Below are 16,282 nucleotides of genomic sequence, written 5' to 3'. Positions count from 1 at the left end.
GCCGGGGACTGCCGGGCGCCGTCGCCCCGGGGGTGCGGGCTTGGAGCCGGGCGTGCCCATGGGCAGGGCGCCCCCCGCGGGCCGGCATCGCGGCCGTGCGGCGGCCGCGGCGGTCGATGTGAGGCCGGGCGGCGCCGGGGCATGGCGCAGCGGGCGGGCAGCGCGGCGGCGGACGAGCTGGCCAACGCCGCGGCCCGCGGGGACGTGCAGCGGGTGAGGGAGCTGCTGGATGGCGAGGCGGACCCCAACGCCGTCAACTCCTTCGGCCGGACCCCCATCCAGGTAGGGAGCGGCGGGCAAGGGGACAGCCCCCGGGGCAGGGGTCCCGGCGGCGGCCACCCCCCGACGGCCGCGCTCGGCGGCTGTGCAGCCGGTGCGGCACCGCGGTTCCCGTCGCCTTTGTGGAACTGCGAAAGCCTACAACGGCCGCAACAGAGAGGTTTTAGTTTCAGCAACCCCGGACTTTGTTTTAACCAACTGAGATAGGATGACTCAGAACCGAGAGCTTTAATGCTCATCTCGCAATAAACGTGTAATAAAAAGTAACGAGGCAACTTTTCAGAAGGATTTACCCCTCCGTCACATTGTCACGTTCTGCTCTATACGCCTATTATTTTTTCCTCTTTCCCACGGAATAATATATATATATATATATATATATATATATTATACGTATATACGTATACACGTATACGTATATATACACACATATATATACTGTTTAAATACATATATATAATTTATACGTTGTTTAATATATACAATACATATAATATGTATGATATGTATAATGTATTTATAATATATATGATGTTTATACACATATTATATATATATATGTATGTATATATATAAAATTGTTCTCACGGTGTATTAAGTGACGAGCAGAAACATCCGGGTGTAAGAGCCTTGCCCAGCAGACACTGCAGGTACACAGCTAGCATTCTCTGGAGGACTGGCTGCACCCATTTTACAGTCCCGTGAACGTACAGACAGAGGTAGCACCTGGAAGAACAACAGAAATTAGATTTATAAACCCGAGCTAATTTCCGATGTGGTTCTAGACAGCTTCTTCACAAATTTTAAAAATAAAACGAATCAGGAATAATGAGAGGAGCTATACGCAGGACATGCTGCGAGGGCTCGCAGAACTCTCCCCTACAAAATGTCGGTGCAGCATTTCACCAGAAATACCTGTCCGACGCCGTCCTCTGGCGTCCTTTTTTTTTTCCGCACCCCTGCGCAAAACGGATTTAGCCTGAAGGTGCGACGGGGCGCGCGGGGAAAAACGCAGCCCAGGGGTCCGCGGAGCCCCCCGTACGGGCCCGCTGACGCCGTGTCTCCCTCGCTCCCTCCCCGCAGGTGATGATGCTGGGCAGCCCGCGGGTGGCCGAGCTGCTGCTGCAGCGCGGCGCCGACCCCAACCGGGCCGACCCGCGCACCGGCTGCCTCCCCGCGCACGACGCGGCCCGCGCCGGCTTCCTGGACACGCTGGCGGCGCTGCACCGCGCCGGGGCGCGCCTCGACCTCCCCGACGGCCGCGGCCGCCTCCCCCTCGACGTGGCGGCGGGGGGACCCCACGGACCGGTGGGGCGCTTCCTGCGACAGCCCGCGGACGGACCCCTCTCCTAATTTATGGCCCGGGGTGGCGAAGGACGGCGGGGTTTTGCCCGCCCGTGCTTTGCGCACCTTCATGCTTTGCCCTCCTCTCTCTCCGTTTTGCACACTGTGAAGATGAATATGAAGGAGAAAACTGCACGGACGGCACAATCAAGCTCTCGTGTCGTGGCTGGGCGTCGTGTTTGCCCTCCCTCTCCGGGTCTCCCGCTCGCGCTGCTGACCCCTCTGCCCAAAACTGCGGGGCACCTTCCCCAACTCCTTTAAGTAAAATAGGACAGCGGGAGCGCTGAGGCCGGTCTCTCCCTAGCAGAACAGTGGGAAACTAAGGCTTTGGCAAATACCTTCTGAAAACCACGTAAGGTGCTGTGCATGTCTGTGCATGGACCCGTGGCGCATCTGTGGCTCCTCTCATGAGGTCATGAGGTTAGTAAACATGGGACCTGGAAGGAGAAAATGAAGAGTGATTTGTGTCTCTGCAAGCCCGATGCCGCCCTTGCTTGAAGTGATACGTGCAGGTGACCTTCCCTGAGCTACTGCAAGCTTAACGATATTTTGCAAGAAATGATGGCGGTTGCAAAACGAGGGCGTCACGTAGATACAACTTAAAAAAACATATGTCCATGCTCGGCCCCAGCCTTTCCCCAATCTGCCTAAAAGTGGAACACTTGTTGAAGAGACGACAGAGCCGAAAGACATTACAACGACTCTGCTCCTGCAGGAGGAGCGGGACGGAGGAGGGGGAGCTAGATTAATCGCCCGAGGACTGATGCCTATCTCTGTGGCTGCACCAGGGTGGGAAAGATTCGCGTGAACCTCCCACGCGCGACAGCCCCGGAGCTGGTCACGGAGAGGGCAGCGGGACGGAACGGCCAGGCAACTCCTGCCTCACACCCCGGAGTAAACCCTGAGCACTACCAGTGAAGAATCCGAGGGAAAAAGAGGTTTCTTTTTGATGTGCGTTCACGGTTTCCACCTCTTTTATGCATAAACAGTAAGAATAATATATATACTTATATATAACTTAATGTAATTTATTAAAATACGCCATTCACGACAATATAATTTCATGCAATGCCTGCTTAATAATTTTTTTCTTGTAAGTTGACATTTTATAAATGCGTAATTATGCCGTTTATCTATTTAACATGTCCATTTCAGAAAAAGATAAGCACATACATATGTGTATATAAAAGCATTTTGATTATCTGTAAAGCCTACGTTTCTGCTTATCGTTGATTTTTTTTTTATATGCAACACGTTCACTCTAAATAATGACCACATTTTTACGCACGTAAAAATGCAACACGGATTTAGCCTGAAGGTGCGACGGGGTGCGCGGGGAAAAACGCATTTTTACGCACGTAAAAATGTACGAAAAGCTCACGCTACATTTTATCAACACTGGTTTAGTTAAGCATTGCCGAGGGTCTTTATTACGTACGTATGTTTATGTAGAGAATAGCTTTTAAAATCGCGGCGGGGGATGATGCCGCTCTATCTCTGGGCGCACGGCGCAGCCGCGAGCGGCGGAGGACGGTGGCGGGCGGGGGGCGGCGGGCGCTGGGCTGGTGGGCGTCAATAGCCGGAGGGGGGCCGGGATACAGCTCGGGCATGGATTTAGAGCAAGGCTGGAGCCTGGCGACCTCCCTTCGTACGAAAAGTAAGGGTTTAATGAGCTACTCCTCTAGCCTCAGCTAGACCGGGATTCCTAGTTAACAGGTCGTTTTCGCTGAGCACCAGAATTTGATTTAAACCATTTCCATTACGGACTGTGAAACAAAAACGACAACAACAACACCAGTTATAAACCCAACAGCGTCGCATAAAACCGGTGGGGAGAAAAATAAATAAATAAATAAATAAAATTAAAAACACCAACTCCCCTCGGTTGCCCTCCTTACACCGCCAAAAGGTTCCTTCAACACCCAGCAGGGCCAAGTGCCTAATTGCCATAAATCTACCTCACCGCCTGGGTCTCGATACCCTTGCCCACTGCGGGGGACACTCACCGGGGGTGGATGGGGGTTCCCCGGCCCAGGGCTGGCTCGGCGGCGGGAGCTTCACCGTGCGCGTCGTCTTCCCTCACCGGCACCGGCTGCGGGGCTGGGAGCCCCCTGGAAACGACAGCGGTTGTGAGCAGCAGAAACACAAATTTACGAGAGCTCCGCACTCAGTGCCCCCGCACGTCTCGGTTTTGGCACCGCCGGTGCAGCCGGGCAAGGTGGGATGGATGCTCGGCCAAGCGCTCAGCGTTGGTGGGTATTTGGGTTTCTATTGAGCAAAGCGCGCGCTCGTCCTCCCACCGCCGCTCCGGCACCTGCACCCTGCAGCCCGGCGGGCGCTGCGTTGCATTCGTTTCTCTCGGTTTTGCCTTGTGCGCCAAGGGACGACAAAAAAAAAAAAAAAAAAAAAAAATCAGAAAGAAAAAAAAAAAAAGCACAACAACAACCCGCTATCTATCGAAGAGCCGCTTTCATTTCGAAATGGCTGATTTCAGTCACCCGTTTCCCAGGCTCGAAAGTGGATTCGCTCCAGGCAAAAGCGCTACGGGCTCTTCTTCATGAGCATTGTCACGGTTACTCCGTGCCCGGGCAGAAGAAGGAAACTTCCATTATTTTCGGTGTTATTTCTGTTTGTCCAGCCAGGGGAAGGAGGTGTTTGGTGGGGGTGGGGAGGAGGGGGTCCCGAGGGGGGGTCCACCCGCATATATTCAGAGCTGTCTCCCCTCCCCTGCCCGGGGCCATCCCCAGCGGCTCCCTGCAGTCCTTGCACACCCCCACCCCCCCGAGCCGCGCCGAGCCGAGCCGTGTCCAGCAGGGCCGAGCCGGGCCAAACCGAGCTGAAGAAAGCGAAGGTGCTCCCGCAGCACCGGCAGCCTCCCAGCCCACCGCCCCTCTCCGCGCTGCGCACCGAGGTAACCCCGACACAGCGACAGGGGGGTGGGCTGGAAGGTGTTTTTTTGGGGGGGGAGGAGGGCTGTCCCCTCTAGGACGGGACGGGGCCGATGGGGGACCCCAAGCTCAGCCCGGCGACAGCGCCTGCATCCCACCCGAGGGGATGCGCCGGCAGGTTGCGACCCTGCGCTGCAGCCCCCCGGATCGTCTCCCGTCCTCCCCCCGACCTTCCCAAAATCACAACCCCCAACCCGAAAGCAAAAGCGGGCCGGTATCAGCGAGCACGGCCGGGGAAGGGGGCGGCGGAGAGGAAGCAGTTAATTACCCGTGTCTGTTACCGGCCCGGGGGGGAGAGGAGACGAGATCCGCTTTTTTAATTTTTTTTTTTTTTTTTGTAATTATTTTCGCTCCGCTATGCAACGGCCCCGCGGCGTATTCAAATGGCCACGTGACGAGGAAATAGCTGCTCGCCCGGGCCAATGCTGGCCCGCGCTCCTCGAGCGGCACGGATCCGCTAGCCACCGCCTCCGGGACCCGGCCGCGGCCCCGGGGGGGCGGGCAGGGGGTCGCGGGGCGGCATCACGCCTCCCTCCGCGCGGCACCCGCGGGTTTACCCCCGAAAAAAATAAAAAAAGAGGAAAAAAAAAAAGTGAAATCACCCCCCCCCCTCCCTCCCCAGGCAGAACGGGAGGCGGTGTGGTTGCGGGGGGGCGGGAGGGAGGCAAGGACATGTCGTCAAGGCTTTATTTGAAAGCCCTCAGAGGGCTGCGATTGGACGCGGACCGGTCGGCGGCCGTGCTCAGCGGGGGGAGCCGGTGAGAGGAGAGAGCGGCCCCGCCGCCCCCCCCCGGCCCCATCCCCCGCCGCCCGCCCGCCTCTCGAGGCAGGAGCCATCACCATCATCATCATCATCATGATGGGAGGTGTTTAACGGCGGTGGGGGGAAGGGGAGGGAGGGAGGTAAGGCGAAATGAGGAGTCAGAATTAGCCAAACGGAAAAGAGAAAAATAAAAAGAAAGAAAGAAAAAAAAAAGGATACAAAAGGGAGAAAAAAAAAGGAAAAAAAAAAAGGATAAAAGAAAGGAGAAAAGAAAGAAGAAAAGAAAGAAGAGAAGAAAGAAGAAAAGAAAGAAAAAAAAAAGAAAAAGAAGAAAAAACAGAAGACAAGAAGAAAAAAAAAAAAGGAAAAAAAAAAAAAAAAACAGAAAAAAAAAAAAAAGGAAAAAAAAAAAAAAAGAAAAAAAATCCTCTCCAATGAATGGAGGGTGAGGGGGCCGACTCACCGTCGGGGCCCCATCGGGGCGGTATTTCTGCCGCGGCCCCGCCGCCGGGGGCCGCCAGGAGCCCATGCCCCCCCGGATAAGGTGCACCGTGCGCTGCCGGCGCCCCCGCCGCCGCCGCCTGGCCCTGGCGCTGGCGCTGGGCTGGCGCATCTTCCGCGGGGTCGCCGCCGCGCTGCGCGGATGCGGGCCACCGCGCCTCGCCCTCAGGCTGGTCCTGCGCAGGAGGCGCCGCGGGAGCCCCCGGCACGGGTAGGGATCGGGGGGCGCCAGGGGGGCGGCCAGGAAAAGGGGAGGGGGGTTGCGGAGGGGACGGTGGTGGCCGCCGGGAGCGATCGGGCTGCACCGGGAGCACTGTTTGCACGGTCTCGGCAGCATGCTCGTTTTTTTTTTTTTTTATCTTTTCTTTCTTTTTTTCATTTTTTGTCCCCCCCCTTTTTTTTTTTTTTTTTTTTTTTTTTTTTTTTTTTTTTTTTTAGAGCGGCAGGTTACTGACAGCTCGGCACGACCTATTTCTGCCTCTTCTCTCTCCCCCACTCCCCGAGATATTTTCTTTTCTGCTTCTCTGCTCTGCTCTCAAACCAAAATAACCCCACCGCCCCTCGCAGTCTTCCTGGCGAACGAGGAACATAAACTATTGCCCTGAAGAGAGAAAATGGCCACTGCTTCCCGAGCATGTTTTACTTTTCACTGCTGCGGCCGACAGGGAGATACACCGGCCTGTTCTGCCTGTCCTCGCTGTTACATAAATACCCACAATAAAGGGTGGAAAGGGTAATTAAAACTAATGCTCACGGGACCTCCGGAGACACCCGGAGCTCGGGTGCTGCGAGAGGAGGGCTTTTTCCTGATTTCGGAATGCAAAACTGGACTGCTGAGGATCTGCGCAGTGCAGCTTGGGCCTCCATCATTGTGTACAATCGCAGACATAATGAAAAATAAAGCGATTGTTACGTTTTGTGAGCATTTAGGGGTTGTTTTGTAATATCCTCGTAGAGGAACACACACCCTCCTCTAACCGAGAACACAGACTGGAGCTATGTAGAAAGGCAGAGGGAGGAGAGAAGGAAAATAGAAATAACTTTCTGAAAATACCTACCAAAAAAAAATAAGTAAAAAAATGATATATTTTTATAGGCAAACAACAAAAATAAACCCATCATTCTATTATACTCGAGGTGTGGGGAAAATAAATTCACACTGTGCCTGCTCCAAGCTTCGGTTTAATCACTCACAGCGCTTTCTGACGATCCAGTGTAGTGATAATATTTTTTTTTTTTTTAAAAGAAAAGAAACAATTTCTAGTTTTCCTCTTGACCTTGAATTACCTAGTTTCTTGCATGTTTAGTAGGCCTAATTTCTTATTTTTTTTTTTCATTAAATAGATGAAAAAGAAACCACAAACTCTGTCTGACACTGAAAAGCACGAATGTCGAGTGTAAAACATAAATATGTAAGGTGCTGTTTATCTCGCAGTACATGTGAGGTAGCAAGGACAAAAAAAAATAATAATTAAACAAACAAACAAACAAACAAACACCTTCAAGGATCAAGCAGTGTGGTATCTCTTCTTTTCTTTTTTCCTCTTTTTTTTTTTTATTTTTTTTTTATTATTTTTCCACACTTGGCATAAACTACTTTATTCTTTTTTCTTTCTTTCTTTCTTTTCTTTCTTTTTTTTTTTTTTCCTTTTTTTTTTTTTTTTTGTTTCTCTAAAGGGAGATCAAGGTCTCCTAAAATTCTAGTTAGGTCTAGAATAGTGGCTGAACTTTTCTGAAAAGCAGATTCTAAAGGATACGAGTGGAGCTAAGACAAGGGTATGAGTTTTGCAAAGACGAGATTTTCACTTTTCCTTAATTGCGGTGCTTCCAACATATAATGTAATAATATTAGAGTTACTTACACAAAATGCACATAAGCATTTTGGTGGCTTAGAGACAGTGAACACCTAACACACAGTCCTCGGGAACTTTCTTTGCAGGAAGATGGTGGCTTCATATTTGGATTAGTTCGAAATATATTTCAGGGGGAAAATAAGTTCGGGTTTATAAAAACTTTGTGTTTCGTAAATAATGGATTTTTAAATAGGCTGCTTTTGCCCTTCTTTCCTATTTAGAGGGTCGGCTGCTCATCTCTAGGATTGTTCAAGATAAAAATGCTGAATTAGATAGAACACAGCAAGTTTTAATTTTCTTTCTTTCTTTCTTTCTTTATTTATTTATTTATTTATTTATTTATTTATTTTCCGAGCATTAGGGGAGAGAGAGAGAGCTCTTTTCGTTGAAGCAGTGTCGAAGGAGCTGCTTCTGACCCCCGAATGTGTCTGAGGCAGGGACCTACACTATGTAGGTCAGTGGGAGCACTGCTAAGTGTATGCGCCTTGTCAGAAAACTGTCTACACGGTGACCTATTTTTCCTGCAAAAATCGACACCTATTTTTTAGAACAATTTAAAAAGATGTTTGTTTGCCTTTGTGTGTGTGTGTGTGTGTGTGCGCGGGTGTGTGCTTATTTATTTGTCTTTGCTTTGCTATTTGTTTTTTAATGATGGTAGTAGTGTTTTGCCTGACAGATACTTAATTACTTTTTGTAGACTGTGAGATGGTTACATGAAGCTATTAGTTTATTTCACTTTCTGATGAATCCGTATCTCAAAATGGAGGAATGAATTATTATATATGTATGATTATTATATATATATGATTATTATATATATATGTATATGTATATATTTTCTTTTCTTTTCTTTTTTTTTTTTGGTGGGGGGGGACTGTGTAAGAAACGCACATAAGGATATTTTCACTTTATCTATGGCAGCAGATCACATTCAGAAATATGTTCTGCCTAAGTTTACAACAGACAAATAGGGAAACAGAAAACCACGGTATTTATTTTCGTATGTATTTCTTTGTCGGTGATGTTTTTTATATTTTTCATCTCGTCTTTTATGAACAAAAAACCTCTGTTGAGCAACTTCTAAAAATTAACTCGTCTGAAATTAAGGTGTTAGATTTTATTGCTCTTACCCAATATGTGCAAATGTTCCGAGATTTTAACCTGAGAGGTGGAAGAATACTGTTCAACCATTTCTATTCTTCAGCTTTGTTTCATTTTTAGCATAGATCTGATTTTTTTTTTTTTTTTTTTTTTTTTTTTTTAATGTAAATCATGTTACTTCCATGCATCCTTTCCATCGCATTCCCACTCCTGTCTTTCTTGCACCTTTTTTCGCCTATTTACAGGCGAGGGAATGCTGGTGTTGTGTTCTTTATACTTTGTCTTTTTATGGCATTTGAGTAAGCCGTAAACTGATTAACAAAATACTTGTTAGAGCATAAAATAATTAAAGTAAATGTTTTGAAGTACGTGGCTTGTATGTGTTAGTGTGTGCTGTTGTTACCATTTTGTTTGGCTTTTATTTGGTTTGTTTTCGGTGACGGTTGTGTTTTTTTTTTTTTTCTCTAAAAGAGAAAAAAACTAAGCCTGATTAACTTTCAACAGGGCATAAAATGGCTGCTTTTGGTAGATGAAAATTACTTTCTCCGTGCTGTTTGCTATTATCAAAATATCTCAGAACAATTCTCAGGATTCCCATAGCGTGGTATGGAAATGAATCTGTTTTCAGTGTCAAAGATCTGTATTGCTGAGAAATGGCTTTAGAAAGAAATAGGGGGAGAAATGGAAGGTAGTGAGACTATTTAATGTAGGCTGATCTATTTGTCCCCTTCAGGAACACATCTCTGCAGTAACATTATTTTGGGTGGATTATTTGGGGGGTGGCCTCTCCTCCCTTTCCCCAAAATGTAAGCACAATGCAAGAGACTTTTTCAAAATACATTCACCCAGACTCAGCGATTATTTACTTTACTTCTGAAATGACAGTATGTTGTCGTGTTTTGATTAATTTGAGGTCATTTGTTGGTACTAGAATTGTGCAAAAGAGGATTTACATTTGTGGGGGAAACATCATATGATTTTAGTAATAGCAGTTACAACCGTATATTTTTAACGGCGTAGCAGCTTGACGAGTGTTTTAATTGTTGTTGTTTGTTTTTTTGTTTGTTTGTTTGTTTTGGAGGGTCAATATTGCTAGCACGGGGCCGTATTTTATGTTTGACGCTATCCTGCAATTTTGCAGGTTTCAGGAGTTTTATTAGACGATGCAGAGATGCAGGAGATGCATACAGCATACAGGCCGTCTGACTCCCCTAGCAATTTATCTTCACTTACAAATATACTGATGTGCGAGCATAGTTGCTTTTAAACTTAAATATTCGCGGAAAGACACGCATGCAACGTATTTTATACACAAACACGAGTGAATAAAATCTATTATCAGCAGCATTTCGTGGAAATAGATATCACCCATGGGCAACATGCAGCCCTGCCGTGCCTTAGTGCGGACTTAAAATGTGAAGGCACTTGACAGGCGTAATCGAGGAGGTTTTGTTTGTTTGTTTGTTTGCTTGCTTGCTTGTTTGCTGCCCCCCGAATTTGTCTTTTCATGCCCATGGCACGAAATGGCAGAGAGCGTATGTCATGGTGGCGCTTTGCCTGTTGAATGGGGAACACTTTCCTCTTAATTCCTTCGGCATCGTGGACTTTAAAAAAAAAAAAAGAGAGAGAGAGAGAAAAAAAAAAAAAAAAAAAAAAGAAAGAAAGAAAAGAAGGAAAAGAGCACTTTAAAACAATGTTGGTGGATTTCTTTCTTGTTTTATTTCTGTATCCTTTGGCCGCCAGTCCCTGCGCCGTGCGCTGCGGCCCCGATCAGGAAATTTCCCCCATCCCCTGAGTGGCCCAAGATGGGGGTAGTTCGGTGCTTATTTCTCCACATCCAAGCGTGGTCGTCGGCCTGTAAAGAAGCAAAATCTCGTTTTTCTTCGCCAAAATCCCACGTTGTGCCCGGACGGAGTGGCCGGGTTAGTGCCAAATTGAACAGAGGCGTTTCTACGTGGCAGGCACCGGTGGTCGCACGGTTTTTCTGCGACTAAAAAGAGGAGATTAGGGAACTGACATTGAAGAGAGAGAAAAAAAAAAAAAAAAAAAAAAAAAAAAAAGAGCTTCCTTAATCTCTTTTCTGTGTTTGTTCATTTCTGTGGAGTTTACCCCTGCCAGACATCGGCGGTGGCTCGGGGTCGCCCCACTCCCCGTGGGGCTCTGCGTGGGGGTGGGAGCCTTATCTTGCATCGCCTCCCTCACCTCCCTTCCACGCGTGTCCGCCCGCCGTCCGGAGGGGCTCCGGAGCTCCTTGAGGCTCCCCTCCGACGGCGGGGTCTCTTGCGGGGGTGAGGTGTGGGGTCCCCGGAGCCCCTTTGCGGGAGCCTCTTTGTCCGGCGGGGACGAAGGGGAGGGAGGAAGGCGGGTTGAGTCAGGTGCTTTGTTTTTGGGGTCTGCGCTGCAGCCGGGCGATGCCGGCCCCCAGCCGCTGGTTGCGGGGCTGTAGCGGCGCTCCGTCCCGTCGGGGTCCCGCCGCGGGTCTCCCTCCCCACGGAGGCTTTTGCGGAGGCCGGGGCGAAGCAGTCCTCTTCTGCCGGGTGCCACTAGATGGATCACTGACTTCCTGCGGGGGCACGGAGCTCTTCCTCATCCGGGCTGCGGGGGCAGACCCCAGACCCACGTTACCAAGGGGCTCGGGGCAGAGCCCCCCTATCCCCCACCCGGAGGCAGAAGGGACATTCAGCCCTCGCTCAGCGGCCTCCCTCCGCCCCGTCGGGGATCCTCCTCCGTGTCCCCCTCGGGATAACCGCGGCGTTATCCCACCTGCCCGAGCCGGGGGTGGGGTCGCAGAAACTCGGAGGGGGACGCGACCCCCACCCGTGCCACCAGCCCCCCTCAGGCTCACCCGCAGCAGCCGGGGACTGCACCTCTGGTGCTGCGCGTCCCCCCCCGCCCTCCGACACCGCCCCGGGGCCCGGGAGAGGGGCCCTGGCCGGGGTCCCGGGGTAGGAGGGGAGGAAGGAGGAGGAGGAAAGAGAGCAGGAGGAGGAGAAGGAATAGCAGAGACTAACGGGTGGCGATAAAGGGGAGCGGGTTGTGCTATCTCCGGCGGCAGTGATGCAGGAACCCCCCCGGGGCAGCCCCCTCGGGGACCACCTGTGCAGCGCCGCGGCCCGCGGGGACCTGGCAGAGGTGCGGGAGCTGCTGGAGGCGGGCGCGGACCCCAACGGGACCAACTCCTTCGGGAGGACCCCGCTGCAGGTAGGGAGCCCGGGGCGGGACGGGGGGCTCTGGGCGGGGGGCTCTGCCACCGCTGCACCCACCCCCGGAGCCGTGGGCGGAGGAGCCGCGGGGTGAAGGCACTGCACCGCTCCGCACCGCTCCGCATCGCGCCCACCCGACGGCTCGCCGCTGCGGGAGGCTGCGGGAGGGCTAGAGGGGCGCCACCGGAGGCAAACGGATTGTGCCAGAGGGTATCTGAAAGGAGAAGTGGGACCGCCAAATCCGCTTCCGAACGGGTTTGGGGAGTTGGCTGCACTTCAATCGTCTTTATATATATATATATATATATTTTCACCCAAGTATAGTCTTTTTCCTAAAAGAAATCGAAGGGGGACCACATGCTAGCATTTCCGTGCAAAAGAACGGCACAGGAGACGCCGCAGAAATTGTCACAGAGTAGAAATTGTGACTTGCAACGATGTACACTTAGTAGTCACTATTATTAGTGTTTTTAATATTCAATATTAATCGGAGGAAGAAATTTGAACTGATAGATAGAGGCACCACTGTGTAGTGGAGTGGCTTTCCAGGGATTTTGAGAGATAACAGTGTATTATAGACATATTTAAGCTGATTTTTTAAAAATGCTCGCTGAGCAATTAATACACCGTGATTTAAACTGCAGCTGTGTATTTCGTGATGAGGTTTTCTCGAGTTATCGTTTAAACCGGTGTATTTAATGTCTCACCAGCTAAGCTGAACGGCCATTTTGGTCTTTGCACTTCATATGTGAAAGGAAATATTTTTTCTAAAATAAGTTGCAGATGGAAAGAGATAATAACCACTGAGAGAGTAATTCGTTTTGTTTTTATTCTAGGTTCAAAGTCCAGGAGAAAAAGGTCTCCTTTCTTGTTTTGTTTGTTATTTTTATCTTTTTGTTTCACCTCACTTCAGAGTGAGAGTAAGCTGTTTCCCTTACAGTAACTTTGCAAAATGGCTGCCAGACTGATATGTGAACTGTCTTTGTGAAAAACTATAAACAGAAAATTATAAATAGTGACAGTCCTAATCATTTTCACTCTCGTATGGTAAACAAACCAAAAAATAGTGTTCCATAACCGGACTATTTTCAGAAAGAAAATAGTAAGAGAACCTATTGTCTCAAGATATTTTCTACAGTTTTAAAATTCTATTTACAGAGGTTAAAATTCTTTTGAAATCCACAAGGAAAATGCATGAATTAAAACTCCAAGTGACTTTTTTTGTTTGTTTGTTTGTTTGCTTCTTTGTTTGCTTGCTTGTTTGTTTAGTGGTGCACGATCAAACCTTTCCAGAAGTGTTTGCTTTGGGTTCACTTACAGAGTAATTGTAGCAGCAGAGTAATGTGAGTTACCCCCGCATACCTCCTGCTTCCTTCTGAGAAGAAGCACACATTTAGCTAGAGCTGAAAGGAAGAAAAGACGCAGGCAGCCAAATCAAGGCCAAAAGGTGCCAAATCTTTTGAGAACCGCCCAGCCCAGCTGCAGTCATGTTTAATGGGTTGGGGAGCTGCGCTGTTCACTGGTGTATTAGTAACATTTCTGCCGAGTAAATGTACATGCCATTTATGTTATTTGTCATTTGTCATCTATGTTATTTGTCATTTATGTTATATGCCATTTTTGTCCGTAATGCTATATATATAATATAATATTGTTATATTAATATCGGTACATTGTTTTTGTACAGTTATTAAATAATGTAATTATCACATTGTTACGTTATGCTATATTTTTTTCTTCTCTTCTCTTCTCTTCTCTTCTCTTCTCTTCTCTTCTCTTCTCTTCTCTTCTCTTCTCTTCTCTTCTCTTCTCTTCTCTTCTCTTCTCTTCTCTTCTCTTCTCTTCTCTTCTCTTCTCTTCTCTTCTCTTCTCTTCTCTTCTCTTCTCTTCTCTTCTCTTCTCTTCTCTTCTCTTCTCTTCTCTTCTCTTCTCTCTCTTTTTTTTTTTCTTTTCCTTTTTCTTTTTATTTTCTTTTCCCATTGGTTCCTTTTTTCTTTTTTCTTTTTTTTTTTCTTTTTTTCTTTTTTTATTTTATTTTTTTTTCCCTTTCCTTACTTTTCCTTACTTTTTTCTTTTTAATGTGGACCAGAATATATAGACATGCGATGCATAGTCTGGGAATCATGCATATCATAGCCCTCATTTTATCTCTGCACGTAGCAGTGTGCGCTTATGCAGGTCACGCCAGCACACAGCCGATAAAGTGCAGCCCCAGCCCCGCAGCCTCGGGAGCTGCAGTGGTTTCGCGCCCCATGGGCGGCTCAACTTGATCGGAGCCGCTCTCTCACACCCCTTCCTCAAAGGGACGTGGGAGAAGAAATTATGATGGGGAAGAAAAGGGCTCAGGGGTTGAGATAGGATAATTTAATTATCCTTATTATCCTCCGCATCCCCGGCCATGCCCCCCTCCCCACCTCCTGCCCACCCCCGCCTGCTGCCCGGGGCGGGGGGTCTCGGCGGCCGTCCCCCCACCTCTCCCTCCCCGGACGGGGCGCCCGCTGACGCCGTGTCTCCCTCGCTCCCTCCCCGCAGGTGATGATGCTGGGCAGCCCGCGGGTGGCCGAGCTGCTGCTGCAGCGCGGCGCCGACCCCAACCGGCCCGACCCGCGCACCGGCTGCCTCCCCGCGCACGACGCGGCCCGCGCCGGCTTCCTGGACACGCTGGCGGCGCTGCACCGCGCCGGGGCGCGCCTCGACCTCCCCGACGGCCGCGGCCGCCTCCCCCTCGACGTGGCGGCGGGGGGACCCCACGGACCGGTGGGGCTCTTCCTGCGACAGCCCCCGGGCGACCCCCAGGAGAGGGACGCCGAGCGCTGACCGCTGAGACCCCGCCGACGGGAGCCGTCCTTTCCCCTCCTGCAGACGGCGAGGGAAAGGGGATGCTCATGTGCGTGTGCTAAATTCGGCGTTTTGCCCGCTCGCTGCTCAGTTCGTCTCCTTCGGGCACATTTGGCTTTGCCGCTTTGCTCGCTGCCCTGCTGGATCTCTCTCTCCGGCTGCATGGATCTCTCTCTTCAGCGCGGTTTCGAGGTGGAGACGATTTTATGCGTCGTCGCACGTCCCCCTTAGGGCTTTGTAGTTCCGCTGCCCCTTCGAGTTTCTTTCTTGCAACCCTTTGAAACAGTGAACACTTTGGCCACCCCATTTTTCAAATTTTATTCGTGCTCAATTCTTCTTCCCCTACCTCTCTGCTCAACTTCATACCTACTGAAATTAGAATCAGGAAGGTACTACGATATATAAATATATAAATCCATGTATCAATTTACAAATTTATCCAGGGAGATCTCTCCCTGTGTGAAATCAACTGCTAATCGCTTACATAAACTAATACAGATGACCAATACGCATCGTTTTAACATTTGGAAATATTCCCTTGGTTCAGAAGTTCTTGGTAAAAAGACCCATGTTTTTATTGCAGCTTGAGGGGTCTCCAATCGAGATATTTGGAAACGAAAACAAAAGACCGTGCTCCCTTGTAAACCTGAATTTCTTCCCACACATTGCCTCTGTTTGTGGTGTTACTTTTATTGTTATTTTTTTAATTGCCGTTTTTGTTTTTCTACAAGATTTCCATCGTCTACACGGTGTTCATGTTATTTACATGTGATGAGTTCCCTGTTATGTTTCAGCGGCAAAATATCAAAGAGGTTGGCTTAATAAAAACAATCTTTGTGTTCAACTATTAAAAGGTCCTGTCTACAGCACTGCTCAGTATTGGTTGGTGTTATTTATTTCAACTTCGTTCGTCTCTCACGTTTTGTTTCTGTGTGTAGAGATGCACACACGCACAGCACACTCACACCCATCCAATGCAGAGGGCTTATCTGCAGAGCTGTGATTTTCACCCACACGCTTACGCTCGAGTTAAAAACATTCTTGAAACTTGGCAAATGCCTTGTTTAAAAGAAGCCTTGCAGCACGACGGGAAAGCCCAGCTTCACCTCGTACCTTCTCATGATTTTATGATCTTTTTTACAAACGGAACATTTTGTTCCTTCCTGCTGTAGAACACACACTGTAGCATAAGACGCCATGGGCATATCTCAAGCCTGAAATAACTCATTTTTTCCCGACTGCCCAAGATGCGGGAGCACTTCTCTTACCCATATGTAGGAGCCTGCACTTGGCTCACGGCACGGATAGTGGAACGTGGAGATGCACACGACAAGCCTCGTCGTTTCCATTCTGGCTTACCAAGAAACGGCTTAGCTTTCTGTCGCTCATTTCTTCACAAAATAAATAAATAAATAACCCCTCTTCTCTTAAAAACAAAAAAAATAAACAAA

General features: G+C 49.2%; 2 protein-coding genes and 1 long non-coding RNA gene across 4 annotated transcripts; 2 read left to right on the top strand and 1 right to left on the bottom strand.

The window, feature by feature from the left end:
* The first annotated feature begins 6 nt into the window (after positions 1-6).
* LOC311426741 (cyclin-dependent kinase 4 inhibitor B-like) lies at positions 7-2,837 on the top strand. The gene is made up of 2 exons (XM_084503339.1): positions 7-282; positions 1,363-2,837. The coding sequence occupies exons 1-2, from the start codon at positions 142-144 to the stop codon at positions 1,630-1,632; spliced, it is 411 nt and encodes a 136-aa protein (XP_084359465.1). The 5' UTR covers positions 7-141; the 3' UTR covers positions 1,633-2,837.
* Positions 1,827-5,088, bottom strand: LOC311426743. The gene is made up of 2 exons (XR_014686995.1): positions 4,840-5,088; positions 1,827-3,991 (listed from the first exon to the last, which is right to left on the bottom strand). It is a non-coding gene; the product is annotated as an uncharacterized lncRNA (long non-coding RNA).
* A 351-nt stretch (positions 5,089-5,439) lies between these two features.
* CDKN2B (cyclin dependent kinase inhibitor 2B) lies at positions 5,440-15,700 on the top strand. Of its 2 annotated transcripts, none has more exons than XM_084503338.1 (2): positions 5,440-6,046; positions 14,526-15,700. In XM_084503338.1, the coding sequence occupies exons 1-2, from the start codon at positions 5,978-5,980 to the stop codon at positions 14,808-14,810; spliced, it is 354 nt and encodes a 117-aa protein (XP_084359464.1). In that variant the 5' UTR covers positions 5,440-5,977; the 3' UTR covers positions 14,811-15,700. The 2 variants fall into 2 exon arrangements, with proteins under 2 accessions (XP_084359464.1, XP_084359463.1); XM_084503337.1 differs by lacking the exon at positions 5,440-6,046 and adding an exon at positions 11,833-11,991.
* Positions 15,701-16,282: the final 582 nt, after the last annotated feature.

This window comes from Aythya ferina, assembly GCF_964211825.1.
Source record: "Aythya ferina genome assembly, chromosome: Z".
Lineage (NCBI taxonomy): Eukaryota > Metazoa > Chordata > Aves > Anseriformes > Anatidae > Aythya > Aythya ferina.
Note: the sequence above shows the minus strand (reverse complement) of the source record. Positions and strands in the feature narration are given on the sequence as shown.

Excerpts from the sequence above, each read along its gene's own strand:
- LOC311426741 (XM_084503339.1), top strand. The coding sequence starts at position 142 with ATGGCGCAGCGGGCGGGCAGCGCGGCGGCGGACGAGCTGGCCAACGCC. Across the intron at positions 283-1,362 it reads TCGGCCGGACCCCCATCCAG|GTGATGATGCTGGGCAGCCC; the intron begins GTAGGGAGCGGC and ends CCCTCCCCGCAG.
- CDKN2B (XM_084503337.1), top strand. The coding sequence starts at position 11,848 with ATGCAGGAACCCCCCCGGGGCAGCCCCCTCGGGGACCACCTGTGCAGC. Across the intron at positions 11,992-14,525 it reads TCGGGAGGACCCCGCTGCAG|GTGATGATGCTGGGCAGCCC; the intron begins GTAGGGAGCCCG and ends CCCTCCCCGCAG.